This window comes from Solenopsis invicta, chromosome 11 (genome assembly GCF_016802725.1).
Source record: "Solenopsis invicta isolate M01_SB chromosome 11, UNIL_Sinv_3.0, whole genome shotgun sequence".
Classification (NCBI taxonomy): domain Eukaryota; kingdom Metazoa; phylum Arthropoda; class Insecta; order Hymenoptera; family Formicidae; genus Solenopsis; species Solenopsis invicta.
In genome coordinates, this window is record NC_052674.1 from 9241673 (window position 1) to 9266332 (window position 24660).

The 24660-nt window shown below is 35.0% G+C and overlaps 4 protein-coding genes across 6 annotated transcripts in view; 2 read left to right on the forward strand and 2 right to left on the reverse strand.

Annotated features, from left to right (window-relative positions):
* The first annotated feature begins 548 nt into the window (after positions 1–548).
* Positions 549–6224, forward strand: LOC105199344 (negative elongation factor B). Its single transcript, XM_011166414.3, has 10 exons — positions 549–783; positions 859–1228; positions 1443–1919; positions 1988–2155; positions 2295–2420; positions 2515–2784; positions 2887–3171; positions 3284–3484; positions 3579–3766; positions 5849–6224. Exons 2-9 carry the CDS (start codon positions 1100–1102, stop codon positions 3747–3749), a joined length of 1827 nt encoding a protein of 608 aa, XP_011164716.1. The 5' UTR covers positions 549–783; positions 859–1099; the 3' UTR covers positions 3750–3766; positions 5849–6224.
* LOC105199333 (putative RNA polymerase II subunit B1 CTD phosphatase Rpap2) lies at positions 4061–6853 on the reverse strand. 2 transcript variants are annotated; one of them, XM_011166385.3, is made up of 6 exons: positions 6627–6853; positions 6426–6540; positions 4872–6287; positions 4638–4795; positions 4354–4536; positions 4061–4281 (listed from the first exon to the last, which is right to left on the reverse strand). In XM_011166385.3, the coding sequence occupies exons 1-6, from the start codon at positions 6677–6679 to the stop codon at positions 4116–4118; spliced, it is 2091 nt and encodes a 696-aa protein (XP_011164687.2). In that variant the 5' UTR covers positions 6680–6853; the 3' UTR covers positions 4061–4115. The 2 variants fall into 2 exon arrangements, with proteins under 2 accessions (XP_011164687.2, XP_011164696.2); XM_011166394.3 differs by having other exon boundaries at positions 6426–6536; positions 6627–6850.
* LOC105199312 (2-phosphoxylose phosphatase 1) overlaps positions 6577–24660 on the forward strand; it is a 56138-nt gene continuing 38054 nt past the window's right edge. The window contains exons 1-2 of one of the 2 annotated variants that reach the window (XM_039455249.1): positions 6577–6616; positions 8314–8376. In XM_039455249.1, coding sequence (XP_039311183.1) covers positions 6592–6616; positions 8314–8376 — 88 coding nt within the window. In that variant the 5' untranslated portion in view covers positions 6577–6591. Of the gene's footprint in view, positions 6617–7023; positions 7853–8313; positions 8377–24660 lie in introns of those variants that run through there. The other variant, XM_011166351.3, reaches the window with a different exon arrangement.
* Positions 9890–24660, reverse strand: part of LOC105199324 (patched domain-containing protein 3) — a 33336-nt gene continuing 18565 nt past the window's right edge. Inside the window, exons 3-9 of the mRNA XM_011166375.3 lie at positions 24448–24658; positions 24147–24329; positions 23009–23352; positions 20910–21110; positions 19868–19999; positions 18913–19226; positions 9890–15567 (exon numbers count right to left, since the gene is read on the reverse strand). Of these exons, the coding sequence (XP_011164677.1) occupies positions 14038–15567; positions 18913–19226; positions 19868–19999; positions 20910–21110; positions 23009–23352; positions 24147–24329; positions 24448–24658 (2915 nt within the window). The 3' untranslated portion in view covers positions 9890–14037. The remainder of the gene's footprint in view (positions 15568–18912; positions 19227–19867; positions 20000–20909; positions 21111–23008; positions 23353–24146; positions 24330–24447; positions 24659–24660) is intronic.

The following is a 24660-nucleotide window of genomic DNA, read 5'->3' on the forward strand; positions in this document are numbered from 1 at the left end:
AACTGAGAGACACTTTTTATAATTGATATGAAAAAATTGTTAAGTATGAAAATGAGAAGAGAAGCTTTAAGAGAAAAATAGTACTCACTTTTTTTGTGAATATTTTGTTCTACACAATTATGCAAATTAGTTCTACACATTTATACATATATAAACACAAAAATCCCAGATAAAAATGTTCATAGAAAATTAAATTAAATGTTTTTCAGTTCTATAAACCATATATGTATATGATGGATGAAAATATTTTTATGCATCACTTATTAATTTCCTATAAAAATATTACAGATGTTAATTTAAAAAAAATTAATATACCATATTTTAAATTAATTAGAAATATTTGAATATAAATATCTTTCGGATATGCCTTTGTAAGCAAGTTTTTTAATTTTTTTTCAGAACTTTTACATAATTACATGTTAACATAATGCAATTGATAAATTTAAAAAAAAATCGATAAATTAATAAAAAGAAGTCCATACCTTTGAACGCATCAAACTTCGTTACATACGACGTTTACTAATTTATAGAGGTCGCTACATTACATTTTTTGTTTCGTGGGGAATTTTGATTCCAATCAATGCTCCAGGGGAGCCATCAAGCCATGGGATGTAAACATCGGACGTGTTCATTGAATCGGAAATTCAAAGACCAAAAAAGAAGACAAAATTAGTCGTTTTTATGTTTTTTATAGTATTATATTCGATTTCGATTAAAAGAACATTTTACTTTATTTTCCTGAACAAATTAAACCTAATTCTGAGATTAAGGACTATGGTTAAAGTAAGAAGAAGACTGTATTTCACCTTCTGGTAAACAATTGGATGATCATCGATCTAATATAATTATATTTTTCAGAGTTCAGTGAAGTTCCGTGATGTATCGATTATAAAAATACGCTTGAATAAATAAGACCTTCTAGAGGTTAATTTGCATCACGACCAAGCATGGATTGATGATTCAAAGAATACCACCTGTCAAGCAATTTGTAAATACTTATTGTCAATAGTGACTAACGAATTTGGATTGTGAAATTTTTCGTAAACTTACGATAATATAAGTAATCAGAAACGTGGACATTTTATACTAAAACGAAACGATGAATTCGGCGAAAAGTAACGGTGAGACTGGTAATGGACTGGAGGAGCTTGGTATACCAGGTCAGGTATATTTGAGAGACGCTTTAACAAGTTGTACAGACCCACTAAAAGCCATTGAAGGATTTCAGGTAAAAGATCAGAAATGATGGTATGTTGCATACTGAGTATAATAGGTTAAGTTTATTTTAGATACATAGTAGGTCCTGTTCTTTTTTAATTAAATTGTTTATACAGCTTATCTTTCTTCTCCTTTTTCTGTTGAAAAAACAGAAAAGATGAAGTATTTAGTCTATATCTAAAAAATATGATATAGTATTTTATGTCATCAATATTTTATTTCAGCTAGAAAATGGTATATTATTACCATCATTGCGGCCTATGTTACCTTTGCTTGATTTGCATGGAGTCAGGAGGTTAGATTTTCATGCCTCCGTTCTCGAGGAGTTGCGGGAGAAACTAATCAAGCAGATCGACGAAATTGGTGCAGAAAGGACGGATAAAGGTACTGGGGACAAGAGATTAAAAGAATTGTTATCGAAGAGTTTTCCCGCCGTTAGAGTCCCTGCCCTGCGTCCTGTTGTTATGTGTATTTTGAGGAACACCTTACACATTGACGACAAATACTTGCGAGTATTGGTTAGGGAGAGAGAACTGTACAATGACGCTGATACAGAAGTGAAACGTCAGATATGGAAGGATAATCAAAGTCTTTTCGGCGACGAAGTCTCCCCACTATTCAGCCGTTATATCATTGAGAAAGAACAAATTCTTTTTGATCATCGCAATTTGAACAGTTTGTTTTTTATGCCATCCCCCAAGGTGCATTATGATTGCTTTAGTTGTATTTAGATACACATAAATCAATACTGAATAATTTCTTTGTATAGGTGAGGAGACAAGGGGAAGTAGTACAGAAATTAGCCCACATGATTGGGCATAGTGTAAAATTGTATGACATGGTACTGCAATTTTTAAGAACTTTGTTTTTACGGACAAAAAATATCCATTATTGCACTCTAAGAGCAGAACTGTTAATGGCGTTACATGATTTAGAGGTAAACACATTTGTCTGTTTTATTGTATCGCAGACCTAGGTGTATCAAAGTTTTTAAATTTTTATAATGAAAAAAGTTTTATTATAACTGCAATTTTCAGTATATTTAGTTTATCACTAAATGTGCTATTTGTTGACAGGTGCAAGATATAATTTCTGTAGATCCATGTCATAAGTTCACCTGGTGTCTAGACGCATGCATCCGAGAAAAGAATGTGGATGTTAAAAGATCTCGCGAGTTGCAAGGCTTCTTAGACAGTATTAAGGTACAAAATTGTATCAAAATTCTGTTTTATAATATCAATTTGCACTGTGTGGCCGATTTAAAAAAAAAACGTTATAATTTGTAATTTTATGCAGAGAGGACAGGAGCAGGTGTTAGGGGATCTAAGTATGATTTTGTGTGATCCCTATGCAGTAAATTTTCTCGCTAGCAGTGCAATCAAAATAGCGCTTCACTTGATAAACGGTGAGGCGTTGCCTCGAGAAAACGCAGTGCTTGTATTATTATTAAGAATGCTGGCGCTAGGATTGTCCGCTTGGCAGATGATCGATTCACAAGACTTCAAAGAGCCAAAACTAGACAGTCAAGTTGTGACAAAATTCCTGCCAGCACTTATGTCACTTATGGTAATTTGTATGAAATAATTTAAAATGTCTACTCTATACACAGAGAGTTAATTCTATAATATAAAAATGCGGATGTATACAAGTAATATAACTACTGTTTAGGTTGACGATCAAATAAGACAGCTCAATTGTAGACTTCCACCTGACGAAAGAGAAAGTGCAATAGCAATTATAGAACATTCCGGACCACCTCCCGATGCGTGTCAAGCGTATGCACAGCTTTCTGGAGTAGCGGCAGTTTTGTCTATGTACTACGCATTACACGTCGGAGGTGGTGGTGGAGTTGGAAGAGGCAGGGGTGATGCCAGAGGTTTGATGAGAGTATTAGCGACATTACCAAATTGTCAAGCACAGCGAGCTTTTGAGGATCCATTTTTACATACACTGGTAACGCATTCGTCATATCTTGAAATTATTATCAAATACAACATCATTGTTTATTATAATTTCACGCAATTTGAATGAGTTATTAATTGACCAAATTGATTTTTAACTGCAGGTTTCATTATTAATATTGAACATGGCTGACGAGTTCTCGAACGAATCTTTCTGTACAGTAATTTTTGACGAATTTTTCTTAGCTGGCTTAGGTAGAGACAACGTTACACGGCATTTATTGAAATTACTTTGGTACATACATCCTAAATTGCCATCCGCGCGGTTACACTCATTACTAAAAGCCTTACAACCAACAAGTCAGGTAATATTCAGAAAGTTTCATGATTTTTTATATAATAATGTTTTTATATGTAATAATCTTAAATTGTTGATTTAACATCTTTTAACATTTGCAGCATAACGAAGCGGTTCATACTCTTTACGAATCTTTACGTGACAAAGTCGGTAGTCATTCTACTGAGGACCAATTAGCAGCAACAGCTCAAATAGACCCGTTAAGTCTCGATTGTTCTCCCTCTGTATTTACCGGAATACCGCCATCAACATCGAGCACGTGCCCACTTTAATATCTAATTTAAGAAAAGTAAGAGTGATTTGAGCTTCCTCAGTTTACTAGTGTATCACTGCGATGTATAATATCATGTATCTTCTAATTTCATTTTTTATCTTCAGTATATCCATGATTTCTCAGGAAAGAACTTTAATAGCTACTTTTTTATAATAAAATAATTTATAAAGTGAATGTAAAATACTGCGAAACATTTAGAAAACCCAGACAAAACATTATTGATAAGATAATATTTTGTCTGGATTTTCAGATTAATATTATATTTTCAAAAATATATTTTACGTTAACTTAAATACGAGGACAATAAAATAAAAATTGTAAGAATCGTTTTAATATTTACATATTTCACAATTTTTATTTAACATTATTTATCACTTGACTCGGATACGTCCACATTACTCGTTATCTCCATTATAAGTCTGTCCAAATAATTGGAATCCAATTTATACGTCGTGAGAATCATGGACATGTACATTGAAGCTTGCTTAGATCTGAGCAATGATTGCAATTGCATATCAATCAAACTCAACCTAAAATTATATGTATTTTTAAAATCAATTTTTATATATGTAATTTATATGTAAAATTACAATTAAACTTACATTTTAATGATGATAAGTCCCACAAGTGTCCACTCGGCAGTTTTAAAGATAATGTTTGTAGCAGATAAATTAAAAGTGCTGATCAAGATTTTAATTAACGAGTATTTTTCGTTATTGTAAGTACATTGTGCCAATGAAGAAATATTCTCATTAGTTGTTAAAGCGCGCATCAAATCTGGCAATCTGTAATTAACAAATGCATGCATATAATAACAATGATCAAATTTTAGATTCTAAATTTTTGTTCAACATTTGATTCTCTATATCTGAAAAGTAGAAATTACATTTTATTAAGGTTGTCTAAGAAAATTCGGCGACGAAGTGCATTGGGCGCGTGAGCATCCGTTAATGGTAATACAAGCTCGTCGTTGTCTTTGCTTTCTGATTTTTTATTGCTATCCTCGGATGTAAACGTCATTCGTCCTTCGTAAAATGCACGTACCTGTACAGATAATTAGATATATTCTTAAATTAAAATTTAAATTACGATTTTTCAATCAAAATTGCAATTTTTGTACCTTTAATTCCATTTTCTTTCCATCTTCTTGGAGTGTGGATAAGTGGGGTAAAGGTTTGAGATTGTTTCTCTCCAAGTTAACACGATCCTCCTTTTCATCTTCCAGTTGCAATTTATTTAACTTTTTACACAACTGCTGATACCTGTCGCGTTGCGTAAGCTTCTCTAATAACTGATTCTTTTCATCTGCCTCGCCTGTTAGAAGGCAAAGTGTATTTTTTGTGACCCATTCTCTAATATTCTGTTCAATATGCATTGCAAGTTTGTGATAAATATTATTTTGTGTTTCTGTACAGTCAGTGTCTTTAAGCTTACATTTTTTATTTTTATTAATTCTATTTGCCTCTCCTATCTTTCTATATTTATTGGATGTAGATGCAGAAATCACAGTATTATTACTACTATGAACTTCATCTAATTGAGATTGTATCATTTTTTCATCATTTGTTTCATTCAATAAAGGCTGCAACCTTTTTTCATTTTTATTATCTTTCTTGTCTTCACTTATTTTAACTTGAGACTGTAGCCTTTCACTAGTGTCATTTTTCTTGTCTTCACTTATTTTAATTGATTGAAGCTGTAGTTTTTCACTAATGTCATTTTGTTTGTCCAATTGAGACTGTAATATCTTATCATTATCACATGTATTCACATTCTTATTTTTCCTTGTATCACTATTGTGTTTATGCAGGTGTAAAATATTTTTAGATTGACCAGCAATTTCTACTTCTAAATTTTCTAGGTTTACATCTACTTGTTGAATGTTATTGTTATCATAATTATTTTCATCATTTGTCAACTCTTCAAAATCACAGTTTTTATTTACTTGATTCGCAGGTAGTTCAAATGGATGTGTTTCACATCCATTTGAATCTGATCTTTGTAAATTAGTATCTACAGAAATTTCTTGGCCTTTTTCATCCTTCCCAGCAGTTACATCATTCAACAAATAAAAGTTGCATATATTTTCTTTTTCAGGGTTTGATACATTACTTGCCGCATCTTTCTCCATCTGCTTGACTATGCTACATTCTGCAAATTGTTTTCCGTCATGGTTATCATTAGCGTTTACATTTTGCGAGAGATTAATACCGACAACGTCGATCTCGTCTCCGCACTGTGTAGACTTAGAGTTTAAAGGCAAGACTTGAAAGACTGGTATATCCTCCTTCTCTCTCAACCACAGTGGACTCTCAAGCATTTGTTCAAGAAGATAATTGGCTGCCCCATAACACGTCGAGCTACAGAAGTTCTTCCGTCTACTGATGTCATACACTTTATTCTTGCGTGTCGATATGTGATACTGTTGATGGATGATGACGGTTAGTTGATTTGAACAAAGAACATATCCACATAACTTTATTATCGCTCGTTCCTCTATCACATCTTCCATGTGAGTCTTGCTTATGAATCCCAGCTGTAAAAGCAATAAATTATAATAAATTTATATTATTATTGTTAAATTTATTATTAAATGATAACAATATTGATAATTTATTATTGTAATAACATCTAAATTGTTTTCAAATACAGGGTTGTTTATAAGCGCGCTTACGTTTTGAAGAAGCCAGTCAGAATTCACGTGCGATTCTAGAAGCTGCTCGACTATCTTGAGAGCTTTCGCGTCACATTGTTTCTTCTTTACGATCGCTAGCTGCATCTGCGCCTTGCTTAAAGAAAAATACAATCTCAGTGAAAAATAGAAGATAGGAGATTCAATCATGAAAACAGTTTCGGCCCGAACAGGTAAATTTACCTCATTTTCTTGAGCCTTTGTTTCTCAGTCATTTGTTGCTTGGTCGCCGACATCGTCGCAATGTTACTAATTCGTACGAAAAAGTCAGAAAGCGATAATGTACGGTACAGCAATTTGCAATCATAAGTATCTCAAAACGTTATAAAATAGACTCTTTATCGCGTACTCGTTACTCGATCAGTAGCATTTAACCATTAAAGGTTAGGTGGCTGCACCTGCGCGGAGCAGTCGTCGCGCCTGCGCGTCAATTCGGCCATTTCCGCCGTCGCTCGGCAACGATCGTCGAGCCACCCATCGACGCTGGCTTGGCAAGGTAGTCGAGTAGTCGAGCCACCGTCGCCATTGTTGCGTAGATGTATACGTCACCTTGGGCGCTGCTGCCACCTGCCGTGGCCATGTTTATTACCGCGCCTTTGTTGGTTGAACGTACGCTACGTCCTTTCGTGTTTTGAGTCTGAATTATGCGAAAATACGACAGCAAAAGTGCCGAATCTAATAGCGGATGGATTTGATACGTGGGTGACGATGTCTAGAAGTATCTAGAAGGGTTCGTACTCCTCCGTGAAGCGCGGCATCGTGTGTTCGTTGTGTCGATCGTGTCGCTTAAAGTTTTCGCGCGCGCGTATTCGCCTGAACACTTCGAAGGGATACTTTAGCCTCGCAAAAGAATGAGTTGTTTTGTCTGTATTCGTTGTGTTTCTGTAGATATTCATTCAAACGGCTCTCGCCGCTGTCGGTGCTATCTCGGGTGATAGCTGCGTTTCGATGTACGTTGTCGCTACTAAAAATTTATACTTTACATTACTGTAGATTTTCAGTACCGGCATTTCGGAATGCTGCCACATGTCGCGATCGTCGCGTGACGTCATGTGTCGGTATATGTTCTCCTTGTCGCGCCATGTTTACCTTTAATTCAACGTTGATCGGATGCTCCGCAGTACTTTTCGCGTTTTTCAAGTGCATATCATAGCATAATACATAGAAATTATTGTATTTTTAACATGCTTCTTCACGCAGCGTTGTTAATATCTGCATCGCGGTAAGTTAATTATTCTCTCGTGCGCGTTTCGTGTTGTAATCGCATTTGTGTGATGTATCGTCCGTATAACACCGGGGGTGGCGAATAAAACATCGGACAGTCGTGATTAGTGTGCGATTCTAGAATTGCAGACCGAGATGTCAGCAAAATTTCAACGACAAGGCAGCATCCGGCATGGAGCAACTCGGTAAGTATATTATTTTATCAGTTAATTGACATATATTTCTCCGCGTGTTTTTGCATTCGTATTTTTGCAATTAAAGTATAAAAATACAAATGCATTTTTATTTCTACGTCTGATAAAATTTGTAAAATATTTAACGTGTAATATGTAAAATAAATTATAATGAGATGATTACAATTATAAGGAATTGACATGCGACTACGTAATGAAATACTCAAGTCATTTAAATATGTTTATTTTTACTAGTGTGGTAATTTCTTTGATACGTTTTAAATAAATAAAAAAAAATATGTGTTAAAATATTATGTGTTTCATTTGTGTGTGTTCAAATACTAAGAGAATGTAAGAAATCTATATTATATATAATATTATCACTCCCACACATTTCTAAATAAAATAAAATGGTATTTCAGCTTAATAGACAATATTCTGTTTATGAATAATTATATTTATTATATTTTTAGACTCAACTTCCCGGAAAGGAAATGCAGTAGTAGTAGCAGCAGCAGTATTCGCAACAACAACCAGTGAGTGATTTAATTTATTTCATTATCTAAGTACAGAGATATCTATTTAAGGAACGCACATGGTCAATGTCTACAAATGTTAGATAGACAAAAATCTCTGACAGAATCTTTGTTTATCAAATCCATGTCAGAGCATCTTAAGCATTTATGCATAAAATATAAATAATCTACATGTATACAATGTAAACTGTGTTTTATGTATTATCTGTACGAACAATAATCAATAGATCATAGAAGATTCAGATTTTATTATAAATAGTTAAATATTTATAATAAATTTATTATAAATAGAAAATTATATTCTATTATATATATATTTTTTTAATATTATAAATTTTTATTTTATTAGTATACTCTAAAGTTACAGATTAACAATTTCATTACTTTTTCTATATTGAGTTATCCAAATTATAATAATTTGTTGCTTGTATTGTTTACAGATTCATATAAACATAATGTAACTAATATATGATGTATAATATGTAAATAATTCATGTAGACGTAATCTGGTTTACAACACAACTTGCTCCTGGTCATAGCATGGAAAAGAACCACAAAATCGTGGGCATTACCTATGTGTTTTATAGACATTGGCTACGTAGTTCAATGTTCATATTTTATGAATATAGAGGCACAAAGTCACAGCTAAATCCTTGGGAAAAAAAAATTTCCATATATAATACAATTATATATTCAATATTTCTACATAAATATATGTTTAGCATGTATATACTGAAATATATAATAGAGATAATATGTGCTATATATAATTATTTATAATTATGTATAATATAATAGATAATATATATTTTATTATATATATTTATATATGAATATTTGATGTATAATTATATATAATTGTATGTGAAAAAAATTATCCAGGATTGCAGCTGTTCTTAGGTTTCTTTCTGCTTCAAACATCACTGTCCAAGTGTCAACGTGTAGTACTTTAAATATTTAAATATCTATGCAAATTTTAACGCGTTATTTTTTCGTTTAAATCACCGTGCCATATCAGAGCTCCGAAAATGAAATACGGATTAGCAATTTTCTTCATTTATAATTTTTTATCTTTTATTACGTTGATTTAAAAAAAAACGTACGACAATTTGTGTTCAGAAGTTTAATTTAATAGTTAATAAACTTTTTGGGAAGTAAAAAGCATCACAAAAACAATTAAAGAAATAAAATTGTAGAATAAAAAGTAGAGAATTGGAATATGGTATTTGTATCTCGACATATTATTAAATATTTGATTAGATAAATAAATAACGATATTTTTACATAAATGAAGCAATCTATCGTTTAGATATTTAAGATGTTAAGATTGCCCCCAAAAAATATTCCAAATCAAGCACGAAATATATTTTTCTAAAAGGTTTGACGATTTTTCGAGAAACGCACTATATTACCATTACATTTTTATCGAATAATTGAACAAATAATAATATTATAATAATAAATTTTATTTAGAGAAGGAAAAAGGTTTTGGAAAGAGTAAAAGGTGCTAACATACATTTAAAAGATTGTTGCCAGAATATATTTCCATTGCTTTTTTTTCTGACGGCAACAGACCGTTTGCCATTAGCTACAATATCGTTCGACTCATATTTTCTCTCGCATTCATAAATATGAAAACACACGCACACTGCAAGTCGCGAAATGAGGAAGATATTTATCTGTACACCATTGACCGCAAAACTGTTTCTTTAGGTATATTCGCCCGCGCATATCTTTGTTCATTATTCGGCCTTGAAATAAGTATTATATTTGCTTCCTGTAATTTCTTATTATTTCTATATGACAGTTTTTTTGTTAATTTTTAATTTTTTTTTTATAAAAATTTTACATTTTTAATTTGTAACACGAAAATGTATCTGTTATTAATATATTAAGATAATAGTAGTATACATTTCTAAAAATATAGATTTCTAAAGTACGCGTTAAAAACCGTTTAAAGACGCTTTAAAAGTTGTCTTCCAAAATTTATAACATCATATCTCCTTTGAACATTTGCGCTACTTAAATAAACCCTAGATCAACATTTTAATAAAAATAAAAATATTAACAAGAATTGACAAAACAGTTTAATTTGGAAAATTTCTGAGCTTCTCTTGAATCTCCAAGACAGAGACTTTAGAAATGTCAAATTTGTTCTTAATTAAAATTCAAGCAATCTCAAAATCGCATCTTATTTTTTACATTCAATTATAATTGAATATTTAAGATACTTATCAAGTATCTGTAGACACATTGGCTTTATTAAAGGGACAGTAATAAATTGAATTATTTTAAAGACGTTCGCTAATTTATGCACACTTCGCAACTTTTTGTACGATCAGAGAAGATTGGAGCAAATGCGTAAAAAGAGTACACATTTAAAAGCGCGGAAAAGCATGTATGAAGAGGAGAAAGTTTCTTGCACGATGAAACTTAGAGTCACCGCTGATTATTACGGATTGATTGCCACGATAGTTGCGCCGACAGATTTGCACGAACATCGCGCAGCGACGTTTCCGAAATTGTGCAAAGGAACGAGAATTCGTATTACCGCCGATTTTGCAAAATTTAGAGGGAACGGAAATGCAACGAATTCTTACAGCGATTAAGCTGTTTATTCGCGTACAAATGTATTACTCGAATCGCGAAGCGTGCGTCCTGTCTTGCTTAACTGTTTGCACTTAGCCTTTGTAGATCACAGTTTCAATCGTAATACGCAAGGTACTCTAGTAGAGGTCGATTAGAGAGTGATTTTTTTTAATCTGTTTCCGCAAAATGCTAAAAGAATTGAAAGTCAGGAAATCTTGAAACGAAATATTGGTAACAATAATCTCTTTATCAAACATAAAAAAAAAATATGAAACAATTTCCAATGACAAATTTTGTGAAGCAACACATTTTACGCCTTAAACAACTGTCTTTTAGCCGCTACTCAAACTACTTGTCAAATCGTTGGACTTACTCTATTACGAATAGAGTAATTACTCTACATGTTTCGATTGTCTAAGGCACGCTTATTGAACAATTGATACGCCGTCACGTAGGGATAAAGAAGGAGATAATTAAAATTAATACTTCAGTATATTATTGTCCAATTTATCACGAAGCAAAACACAAATTAAAAGCGTATTTTCAGGTGCGAATTAATGTTCAATAAATAGACCGTGCTTGAAGTTAACATTATTTGTTTTAGTGGTATTTTAAGCAGTGTCTATTTATTAGATATTATTGATTTTCAGTAACTGTTGGAATCTTTCAGCTTCCGACTTCGTATATAAAATCAATATCGCTATCGTGCCAAAAAAAAGAAATGCATAGTTAATATCGTGTTTATTTATATCTTGGGAATTTTTCCTTCCTAAGTAACAAGATTGTATTTAAGATAGAATTAATTAAGACAGAATTAATTAAGACAGAATTTTGCTAAAGCAAATATTACATTGTTGCAGGAGGTTAATAAATGTTGGAATTTTGTAATTCTAATTAACGGAAAAAGATAAAAAAATATTTTTTGAGTTAATACGTAGTGTTAACTAGGATCTCAGGTATTACCTGCGATATTATCTTAATTATAGGCACAACGTTAAACAAATAAATTGATTTAAAAATTAACCATATTTGTTGAATATTAATCCGCGTTTAAAAATATACATTTTTCGATTTAATTTGTGCTTCTTTCATAACAAAATATTAATCAGTAATACATCATAATATTAATTTGTAGTCACGTTTCCTTCTTTCCCCACGTGGGCCGATTGGAACGCCGGATATATTGCGGGACATTTTAGTTTTGATTAATATTGAGCATGTATATTATATATATATGTGTATATATATATATGTATGTATATATATATAATATTATCGCTTTCGATTTGAGCTATTCTTAACAACTAACGTAAACCCGACGTCGGTAACGTTATACCGGCACTATCCTCTCGCATCGGTGCATTGCCTTTTATACAAAAAGGCCATTGCACAACGCGAGCGCTACGAGATTAACCCTTTGGCTGCGAAGGGCGCGATACGCCAACGTAAAATTGTGAAATCTATATGATAGCGGAGGGAGAAAACGTGGATCGGCAGATTATCGTGAGGGTCCCCAGGATCGAAGAATCCGAGATTCAAATGTGACTTAAAATTTAGAGCTTAATGCTACTAGGACCGTCATACATTTACGAATGATTAGATGGATATAACCGTATATAATCTCATTTTATATCTTGTTCATATCAAATGAAACAGGATTAAATGGCCGCTTACGATTCCAAACACAAACGATGACAACACGGCCCTCCGAACGAGCAGAAATTCAACAAACCTCTACGGTCGACAAACTCTCTAGAGATTTGAGAATTGACAAATGCTCTTTCCTAATTATAATGAAATACCGACGCTCCTTCTCAAAGGAATGGAGTGTCGCTAAATGTATATGCTTGCAAATCATCTTCTTGGATCACCCTACATACGAGCGCGCTCCTGAAATAATTGTTCAAGCTTCGATATCATACGTGTTATAAGATACGTACGAACGCGACACAATATCGTTTTTCCCACGACACTATTTCGTAGTAAGCACTACTATACAGAAAGTCTTCAAAATCACATTAATCCTCAGCGGCGCCCGGAATCTTGCAGCTTCATACAAAATCAATATTTTTGGCAGCATCAGTTATATAAAAAAAAAAACCAAAGAAATAGTTAATATCATTTATTTGTACTTTGAGAATCCTTTCTTCTCAAGTACTATAACACGATTGTCAACTTGACCGAGTTGACATCATCTTGAATTATTTTGTACTCAATAGTCATTGATTAATTATTAATAATTATCGTCTTTCTCTACGTCTATTTTCGTCACGTGATTTAAGAAGAAAGTTTAGGTGCAGAATAAAATTGAAGTTTGAATTTGAGTTTGAGAAATGAGTCGTACAAATTTTGCTATACGAATCCGAATATATCGGGCGTCACTTCTACTGTCCCTTTGTTTGAGAGCGAAATCCTCTTGAAGCTCAGTCCCTTGAAATTAATGGACATCTATAATTTGGACATCTTAGTGTTTGCGCAGAATGTCATTTCCTTTCTATTTGCTTTTCTTTCCTTTGTACTGTCATAGTCTCGCAAAGCTGTTATGTGATTGAACATAACTACAATTGTAGTTACCTCTCAAACCTGATATATATATATAAGATACCTCCTCAACATTTATTGTACGCTCGTGATGCTTAACAAACGTTTACGTAACGTACTGACCACACGTTGAACGCAAACAGAGAATATTATTGAAAGAAGAGAATACATTATATACGATCCTATGAATATAATTCAAATTTAGCTTGATATTTTCTTCCGAGATATTCTCTCTGAAATCTATGAAGGTGCGAAACTTATTTGAAACTTCCATAGAGTTAAAAGTAGAATATCCATTATTTTTGGATGGCATACTTGCCCGCGGACCGGTCGATATCAATCTTTCCTCGAGAGGCTTTCAATGCGACAGTTCTTTCTTCCTAAAATCATTCTTCCTAAAAAAAAAGAAAAAAAAAATTGTTGCCGTAGTCCTGATTCAAGGGACTGAATTCGATCGAGGGATCTCCCGTATCGCGTCGATAATATCGATCGATAACATCTGTCTTTCACACTATTCCCTCGCGATTCTCTCTAAGGATACCGCGGATCCGTCAAGTGCCGCGTCGATGCCGAATACTGCAGATTGTGGTAGGATCTGCTGCGTCCATAATCGCGTGGTAACTGATTCGAGTGGCGATACGCGACGTAAGGTCCTAGGCAAGGGATATTGGCCGTTCTCGGCCGTTCGTTGTCCTCGCCCAGTCCTCGCGGTTGCGTCTCGGCGCCGGGGTAGTCCGGCGCCGGGTGCTGGGGTTCACCGCCGACCGCGGCGGATTGAAACTGCGACAGGCCGTAGAGCACGCCGATAGATCTCCTCCACATGTCGGGACGGATCTGATTCGGCTGCTGCTCCTGTTGCTCCTGAGGCGGCTGCTTGCACTGACGCCTCCTGCTCTGCGAGGAGCCGCTCTCGGTCGAGTTGCTATCCTCGCTGGTCCCCAAACCGGGATCCCTCTCCTCGAGCGCCGCCACGCTCATCGCGGGACTGTCCTGGAGCGGCTTGATATCGCCCGGACCGTAATAGACTAGATGAGGAAGTGGGATCACGTAGGGCGGCTGTTGCTTCTGCTGCTGTTGCAGCTTGCTGGCAGCTTGCAGCTCCTTCTCCTGTGTGCTGTTTTTCGCGTTCTCTGCTTCACCAGGCTCGATATCGCCGCCGCTGCAAACGCCCGGACCGAAGAGGGACAGCAACACCGGCAGCAGGAACATACCGTGCATAGCGCCGATAAAGATCACGAGAAAGACCATCTTGAAAAATACCAGGAAGATGTAGGTACCGGCCAACAGGAGGGCCATTAGGCCGAGTATCGTCGAGGCGGCGCCTTGAACGATCGGCAGGCCCAGGCTGTACAAGCTTTCTTTGATTCGATCTTCTGCCCGTGGCTGTTTCGATCTCATGTAGGCGTAGCAAATGTGCGCGGTGAAATCGACACTGAAGCCGATGCACATGATTAGATTGATCATAGAGATGCTGTCGAGACGGACGTCCCACAGCGCCATGTAACCAGCCACCCCCAGCTCGATCGACACGATACAAAAGGCGACCCACAGGCAGCAAAAGATATTCGGGATGAAGATGAAGCTAATGAGCATCATCACGAACGCGCCGAATATCATGCATTGAATGCTGGTCGGCCTTACCAGCTCGAACTGATCGAAGAACACAAAGTACGGATGGAATACAGTCGCGTTGAGCGGCGACGCCGCGCATACGTCACGCAGCTCCTTCACCATGTCCTTTTCCTGATTGGTGCCGCTCACGTTCACCGGCTGTATCATGAATCGGCTCGCCACGATCTTCTCGCCCGTGTCGTCGTATTTGATATCTAGGAACGAGGCATCGTCTTCCGACTTCTCGCTGAACCAGCTCTTGAGATTCTTAATGAAGCTGCGCTCGTCTAGATTCTCACTGTCACCTCTGTTGAGGAAGTCGCGGAGCCAGCTCTGAGTGTAGAACGGATTGTCGATGATGTACGTACTCGCTTCGAGGCTCTGCGTTAGGTTCTCTATCTGCTGCTGGATTATCGGATCGCTGTAGTTGTATTCGCCGCTTATTATCACCTATAGAAAAATGAAACAAAAATGCAATTGGAAAGTAATTCTTTAACAATGAGTTTTTTTTTTATAAATTAAACTGACGATCGCGCAACAAATGAATCTTTCGCAAAAAAAAACTTAATTTTGTTCGTACACTCAAGAATTCTTACAATCGTTTGTCCTTTTTCTCTCCCTTTTTTTCCGCAGTTCACGAAAGTCGCAAACGTAACGGTAAAGTGGTGAAGGTACGCAGGTTGATCAGCAGGCACCTTTTTGGGAATTCCTGCGGTATTCGCGTGAAAGTAATTTCGAGAAAGCTTCGTAGAGCACGGCTTCCTCTCGGCACGACGCAAAGCCGCAACGTCATGTTTTGTCACGATTATGCAATTTGTTCGATCTCGAGGTACGTTGACGCACGAACGTTTCGACATGAACGTTCCGCGAGCGGATCCAATTACGCTGTGCGTCGTTATTAAGAGTTCACCATGACAGTAGTTTCTCGACGAATGACGTTTCCGCGCAGTCATCGGAACTTGACGGCTCGTGACGTCGGGATGTTATTAATAACGCGAGGAAACGCGATAGTGCAAGACCATCTTCGAGAAACGTACTTTCACTACAACGTATCGGGCTAACGCAACGGGGGGAAAAAGGTCCCAGTGAAATTCTTGGTCTACGACCATGTATCTCTCGCTACATTCACAATTTTACTTCATCTCTCCAAGAGAAAGAGAGAGAGAGAGAGAGAGAGAGAGATCTCAACGCCGTGCAAAGTAGCGCGCTTAAGACGCATTGAAATCGCCTACGCATTATGAAATATTCAATTATCTAATTGAAACGATCACAGGAGCTGCATAAAACTGTCTCGCAGTAAATTAACGCACCTTTCGAAATATATTTTTTATTGTAATTACGTGTAATTTTTAAAAAATAAAAACAAATGGCTTTAAAGATGTTTTGGCTATACAATTCGAGCTAAAAGTTAATGAAATATAAAAACTGAAGGCTTCTCTAGATTTTTTTTTCTAATCAACAATAAAAAATTTTAGTCGCAAGTGCCTGAATTTTTTGGTTCTGAAACTAGCTGCAAAGAAGAAAAGAATGAAAAATTTGATTTATAATAGTTTTTGCAGCGAAAATTACTATATTTTGTTGCAGTTTAAAATAAATAATTTTTAAATGAGTAAGTAGATCTAAATAAATTTTTGCGCGAATATTAAAATTTTATTAGTACAGTCGTTCAAGTCATCTTGTGTCTGCGATATTTACTGATTGGGAAAGAATTGCTTTTTACTTTTTTCAGGGATTGTAAATGGCACTGTTGTCATTGATGCTTCATCATAATACTCGGCTGTTTTTCAAAATTTGTGAAATTTTTGAAAAACAGCCACCTATAACGCAATTTCTTAAGGGTTGAATTTTTAAAGTTAAAAAATAGTGATTTTATTGATTTTACATTTCATTGGTATCACCTGATGCCAATCCTATTGAAAATGTGTGAGCGCGCGTTTATCGAGATGAAGCTTTGTAGGAAAAAAATTCGTAATTTAAAGCAGTTTTTGCGACAAATTCGTGCAATCTGGAGGTATCTAACAAAAGAATACGCCGAAAAATCTTATCCAAAGTATGCCTCGGCGAGTGCCAGGCGATAATCGATGGAGGGGATTTCACAAGCTGTTGAAGTAGAAGCTTCAAAGTATGAATCAAGATCTTGTGATTTATGAAAAAAGTAAGAAACAATTTTTTCTCAATCAGTAAATATCGCAGACACGAGATAACTTGAACGACTGTATACGTATGTAAAAATGTTTATTTAATTATTATTGGTAATACTACTTCTCCATTAAATTTGCAAATAAGTACTGCAAAACGCAAATCAAAATTAAGAGTAAACAAAAATTTAAATAACTTGTTTAACCAAAAACGAATTGTGTTCATATTTTACACAGATAATCGAACATAATGCTAGAATATTCTATGAAATTTTTATATTTTTGATAATGTTTTAAGATATGACTTATACATCCTTAAGATGGACGATGATTTATATCCTAGATCAGAATAGAATTCTATTTATAATATAATTTTATATACTGTGTATGAAGAGCAATTAAAAGAATATATAAATTCAAGATGAGATATTGGGAGTTTATTTTATGCTACAAATTAAAAGTATACTTTTGATGGAGCTCCATCATTGACATGAATTCTTACTGCCAATTTAATTTTCCTTTAACAATTATATTATTTAATAAAGTAGCACATGAAATAAATTTTTCTATCCTGTGTTCGGACAATTAGTTTCGAGTCTGTACAAATATAATATAAAAAATAAAATCATTTTCCAAAAATCTGACGCAAAACTATAAAATTTGTAAAGCGGATTTAAACATCTAGATTGACAATATTTAATTCATTCATATTGATGAAAATCAAATAAATGTAACAAATAATTTAATTAATATATTATTTTGTTAATTTTTACATTCGATAAAATAATAAACATAATTTGTTAATCAAAACATAATAAAATGCTGAAGTTATTTAGTTTTTGCATTGGTAAATAAAAATACATTTCAAGTTTCTTATAATTATTTAGTTAAAAAGAAATATCGAAGTGTCAAAAATAAAGCAGAGAAATGTGAGCGCGAGTCTAAACGATCGGCGTGAAATTATTTGACGTCACGTGATTCGAGTAGGCAAGCGGGGGGATATACATCGGGATCTCTCCGATTTAGTTAGTCTTTCTCGTCGATCGGTTCGGAGAAGCGTGATGTAACGGACATTGCTTTTCTTGAGGTTCGCGCTAGCCAGCCGGAGAAAGTTGTTTGCACGATATCGCCGTCGAGGGGAACACGTGACATAATTGCGCGTACCGGATTATGCGTGGCAGTTCCAAGCGTAACGCACTCCGTTCTTCCGAACGTGTTTCTTTTTTTTTTGCACCGCTTATGAGGAAACATTCCCCCGCGAGTTCGCATGCACGGAAACCGGAACTCTCTGAATATAATATTGACCGATGCGGCTTTCGAGGCTTCAAGAAACAAGTGGGCATGGACACGATCGCGGTCGTAGAAACGCCTTATTTTGCATAGTCAATAAATTAGTGCCAAAATAAAATTGTTGATCAAACAATCGAGGTGCCAGATTGGAAATTGACTTTTTGTCGTATTGCGTAATATTTAATTTTTTCATCATTTTGCGTGTATTTTTACGGCTGTTTAAATGAGAATAATAATGAAACACGATGCAATACATTTTTTTAAGACAAAAAAAGAATTATAAATACGTAATAAAAAAATTGAACGTTTGCATTCCGATTATCTCGCGAGTTTCATAACTTTTAAATGGAAATTTTCAAGTATCTACCTGTATTATGTAAGGGAATTCTCTGAAATAAAAGTCCTCGCGGTCGTAAAAAGTGACCGAGTAGGAATCTTCCTTGGAAAGCTTGCGTCGATCCAGGCCCTCCTGAAGGGTCGTAAGTCCGTAAAGGGCGCCGAGGAGGTAGCATATGAAAACGAGAATGATGAACGCTTTTACGGGACGGTAATTCAGCGCAGCCGCCAGATAATCGCGGAACCAAGTCATGCATCCGTGCTCGGGATTGTCGATCGGATTGTGGGGATCGTCGGGATCAATCCCGCCGGAACACAACGCTCTGTACAGCCACGATCGATGAGCTGAAATGTCATAATAAACGTTTAAGATTTAATAGTTTCGTTGAAAAAGAACGTGAAAAATATTTGCTGGTAATAATTCTTTGCCGGTTCTAAGATACTTCATTGCATAATGTTATGATCTGTGCATAAACGAGACATGAAGCAGCAGGTTTTTCAGTCGTTTATTTTCGGTATTTTGCGGTTGCTGGCGTGACAATGTTTGGAAAAATAAAATTATACGGAGAAAGCAGACTCTTTCCTTTACATAATATTGTATGATCTAACGAATTAACGGTTTCCGAACGTAACGCGCGTCTATCTCTTGACGTAACGTCGATACGTCATGCAGACGTAACAAGATTTCGAACGGTAGATAACAACGATCGACCCATTGCGAGAGAAAACAACGAGGTAATTATAAATTTACAAGAAATTAGCAATTTTGCGAGTAATTATCTAAATCACACGCATGTCTAACAGACGCATATCTAAGATGTACGTGTTAGATATCTTTTAAACATACGTTTCTGTCTCGGTAATCAAAATGAAAATTTAATAATTCTTTAGATTTACCATTGCGTATCATAAATCGATTTTACAACAGACTCTAAATACGTGAAATAGAAAAAAAGTTACAGTACTTGGATTATTGTAATACTTACTAGATTTAGATAGCGGTTGCACTTTGCAGCAAATAACGCTGTGCAAATTTCTTTGTTCGCAATAACCGCTGATCGCTACGCACCCGCTGAAGAATGTTATGTGGAACAGGAAAGTGAAGACTACTGCGAAACCTGTCAGTTAACATATACATGTTTAATTCTAATAAATTAAAAATACCAACTCCAATATGCATATCAGAAAGTTGTAGTGAAAACTTCCCAGCAAGCAAGGTGGCATCGGGGTGACATTTTATTGCGATTATTAACGTCATTAAGATGCCATTAAAACATTATTCAACATTATCTTGTTTGCTGAGTTATAATGTGCTTTCCAAAATTATTGTTTTTTTACTATCCTATTACGTTCGTATCTCTTGTACTTTAATCCTCTATAGTGTACTTTAACCGGCTACAGTGTTGCATATTTGCATATTTGCAACGTTTACTTTCCATGCGTTTCATGAGAATGTATCAATATGTTCGGAATCTATGCAACTTAGTTATATTGAAAACTGAAAATGAAAGTGTACAAGCTAATATTTTTTTCTCAACTTAAGTTAAAATTAATGACTTATAAAATTAATTCAATTCAAAGTTGCAGAAACAAAAAATTAACTCGGCTAAAAGTTAATTTTAAAAATATTATTTATATTATTAAATTAAAATATCGTAAAAAAATAAAAAAATAGTTTTTTTTATATAGAGGAGCAATTCTTTTTTTTTACATAGGTAAATTGTTAACTTAGGAAAAAAGTTTACAAGTTAAAATTTATGCATTTTAAAAACAACCAGTTAAAGTTAAAAATTAATGATAAATTAAAAAGTTAATAATTTTTTAACTAGTTACTACCAAATTCTGTAAAAAAAATTCGGCATCGAAAAAATAAATAAAATATGAATAAATTATTTACTTACAAGATAGTTTTGAGTGAAACCAATAAAAATTATTTTTTAATAACAAGGTGATACTCTAGAGGGTTAATAAAACGTCGAGATACCATCAACCTTTAAATACTTTGTAAATTACTATTTATTTCAATACCTGAGTAAATGCAGAAAATTTGAACCGAGCGGAACGGCGATAAGATGCCTATGAAGAAAGATATCATGTCCGTCAAAGATGTGATAGTGATAGAAACGGCAGCCTCGCTCAGCGTCGCAGCCATCCTTTCCGGCACTGGCTTCGAGATGCTTGTTCGCCTCCAGGCCGCTAACATGACGAATGTATCGTCAATTCCTATTCCTGTAATCAATCAGAAAGCACGATTTACACTCGGCAATTGCAATTTCTTGAAGTTGCGCAAAGAAAAAGTAAAACCCAAACTTGTCAATGCATCTTCAAAAATTATCTTTTCCTTTTCTGTCTTTTTTTCGTCAATTGTACGAATTTCTCCATTCCGTAAAATCTTTATAAACTCTATATTAATCGTAATTTTGCGAGAGTTCAAGTTGTTTTTTTTTTTACATTTCTTCTTGAGGTTTTGTTAACCGTAAATGGCTTTTCCAAGAAAAAAAGTATTGTTTAAAAAATAATCAACGTACATTTGTTAAACACGTTCAAGTGTTCTTTGAAAATTCATCACTATCGATTGGATGTCACGTTTGTTTTCAAGTGTCACGTCCAATTTCTCAGAAAGCATGAATAGAAAATGCATTTGTCGTAATAAGCTAAAACCGCGGAACAATGCATTTTGCATTCGCATTGAAATCTTCATTAAAACAATACGTAATTATTTTTGACTTACAGAGGGATATTATCATGTGACAGCTTAAATTCAAGAGAAGTCTCGGATATTTAATTTAGTTCCATCCTTTTTCATTTGAAATTTTCTATAATAAAATTATGAATATATTGTGAATATATTATAATTTATTATTTTTGAATCTCAATAATTTATTAATTTACTGAAATTCTTAAATTTGATCAAAGCAGATCAATCGACTTTTAAAAAATCAGGAAATCGTTTCCACTCTCTTTTCCTAGATTAATTGAATTAAATTAGACAACCCAACAAACTGTCGTTTTCTATCAACGAGTATTACGTATTTTTTAGATGAAATTCGAGGAAATAACAGTCGTTTAGAGAATTGTGATCGATCGATTGAATCGAATGAAGCTGTTATTATTGGTAAAGACTGACTTCGCTCGGCGTCGAACGCAGGCGAGCGCGACGTCGCGAAAGGGAAAAGGCGACTTCCGCTTTTCACATAAATCATAGTTTCGTTTATTTCGCTCGTATGCACAGACAGTGCGAGCTAACATGTTTATCGTTGAAAACACGTGTTTCTACAGGAGATTACGGAATCGATGTTGCAAAAAAGACCGAAGCTTAGGTCATTATTTTCATTGCTCAATTTACACGCGAAGTACCAATTTAAATATGGATTGTGACAAATCTTCGAGGTAATGAAGACTTACGAAGTAACGACAGTGATGAAATCGTATCTATAAAATATTCCAAAGTTATAAAACGTACCTGACGAATTTAGAATGGTTCATCTGTTAATAATGAAAGAACCGAATTTGTAAAATATTACAATCCCAATGAACCTATATTACACTAGAGAAAAATTATGTTTAAATAGATGAAATCGTTTTTTTAACTTAACTTTTTTTTTGGTTGAAGTGAAGATATCTTTGGGGAAAGTAAAAATTTATTTTTATAATCCGCTCGAACACCTGCGTTTCACTTATATTAGCATTCGTTATTTTTTATTTATTCTTGAAGCTATTTACAATTAATTTTTTATTAAAATTTACTGGATTTAAAAAAATGACGTAATTAGCCTTTTGTAAAGTAAATTAATGATTTGTTCTCAAATTAATTTAAGCAAATTTAGTTGGTTTTTAAATTATATTTCTTTTATTTAAAAATAGAGTTGCGTTGCGCAATCAATTTTTTAATTTCTAATAAAGGGAACAACCAAAAAATATCTTCAAATCAAAGAGACTTTTCTTTAATCGTATAGCAGCAATGCACAAATTTCATTGATTCAAACAAGTAGTTTTTGACTCAAAGAAACTTTTTTGGGGTGTAAAATGCAAAATTTTACGTATTTACGCTAATTATTTCACCTTGAAAAATGAATTCGCAATCTTTTTTACAAGATTGCATTATTTTAACAATCATCATAGCTCACCTATCATGAGGAATGGCGCGGCCAGATTGAGGCCGATGAAATCTACCCCCAGGTAGATGCACAATCCGAAAGCGGCGACTGTTGCCATGGCGGCCGAGATATTACCCAGAAGACCGAGCCAAGGTTTACTACGCACCCAATCGGTCATCATGCATGTCACGACCGAGAACAGGCCCATTATGATGAACGTGCTGGCAAAATACGGCATGACCGTCTTCGTGTTGGCCTCCAGCTCCAGCTCGAGGGTCCTCGAAGCGAATCTCGCGATGCTAATGTGCTTAAATGTACCTCCGTCCTCGACCTTGCCAACGACATCTAGGAAAGCCTCTTCCCAAGCGACGCCACTGATCCGACAAACCGAAAAAAGATTAGATTTATACTGAAGAGCACTGAAGAATGTCGAAGACTATACGTCGCGTGGATGAAACGTTAGACATGACAAGAAAAATTTTGGGAAAATGCGATAGATAGATTTGATTGAATCGCGATTGTATTGTTTTCTAAAATTGAACTTTTGATGATTTCGACAAAATAATTTTATCTGCGATTAAATTGAATATGACTAGAAGACCATCAATGTGTGCGTCTCTATAACGATAACAATGGACAATTAATATAATATAGTCATGGATGAATCAGACTTCACTTATTATTTGCACGGACGCCGTTGATAGCAATAGATGATTCAATTGGTGACGTCCGACTGACGGCCATGTAGTGAATTAATGAGATACTATACTTCCACGAGCATAGCTGATCAACGTTGAAAAATTTTGATTCTATGTGACGCGAACAAAATGAAATATGTAAGGATTAGACCGTTTTACACATTTTTAAATTTCACACGGTGCACCTCAGTTTTGTTACTAACATTTAAATTTCTAACGCGTAATTACGTCGAGATATTTTTATCAAAAGTCGAAATTTGTGGAAAATCCATATTACTCTTGAACGTGACAGTACTTTGCGACTGCCGCGGCATTCGTATGCGCAGAGCGTCTTTCATGTAACTCGGTGCACTCCGGTGTCGGTAAACAACGACGTTACTTTCGAGATTGCCGTCGCGTGTGATTGAAGTAACTGGACCAATTCCATTCGCGAACTCCTACGTGTTTGCGAACGTGGTCGGTAGACTTACATAGCATTCTGCCGTGGACTGTCGACGGTAATGAAGTAGGCAAGCTGTACCGAGGGTGTTGATTCTATGAGATCGTTATTGACGACGCTTCCGCCGAAGAATACCGGCAACAAATAATGTTCGAACGGGTCCAGATTGATCGTCACCGGAAACGTCAAATTTCGCTTCCGCTCTTCCACTTCCCTGAAAAAGTTTAAGTTCGTAACTCGTGAGTGTAACTCGTTCGTTCTGAAAGGCGTCGTTCCACTTTTTCGCATCCGTGCACGGAATCATTAATTTTCTTTTGTTTTCACATGCGTACTTCATTATGTGATGCAGGTTTAAGATGTTATTCTTGACACACTCGTTGTTCCATTGCGCACAAATTTTGTCGTACGTGAATTCCTCGTCCTCGTATTTCACCGTGATGTTCCTGATTATCCAATCGAGCTCCCTCAGCTCCTGCCAAATCGCGCTCTTCAGCATGTTGCGCCCGCCATCCTTGGGAATCACGATTACATGACCGAATCGACCT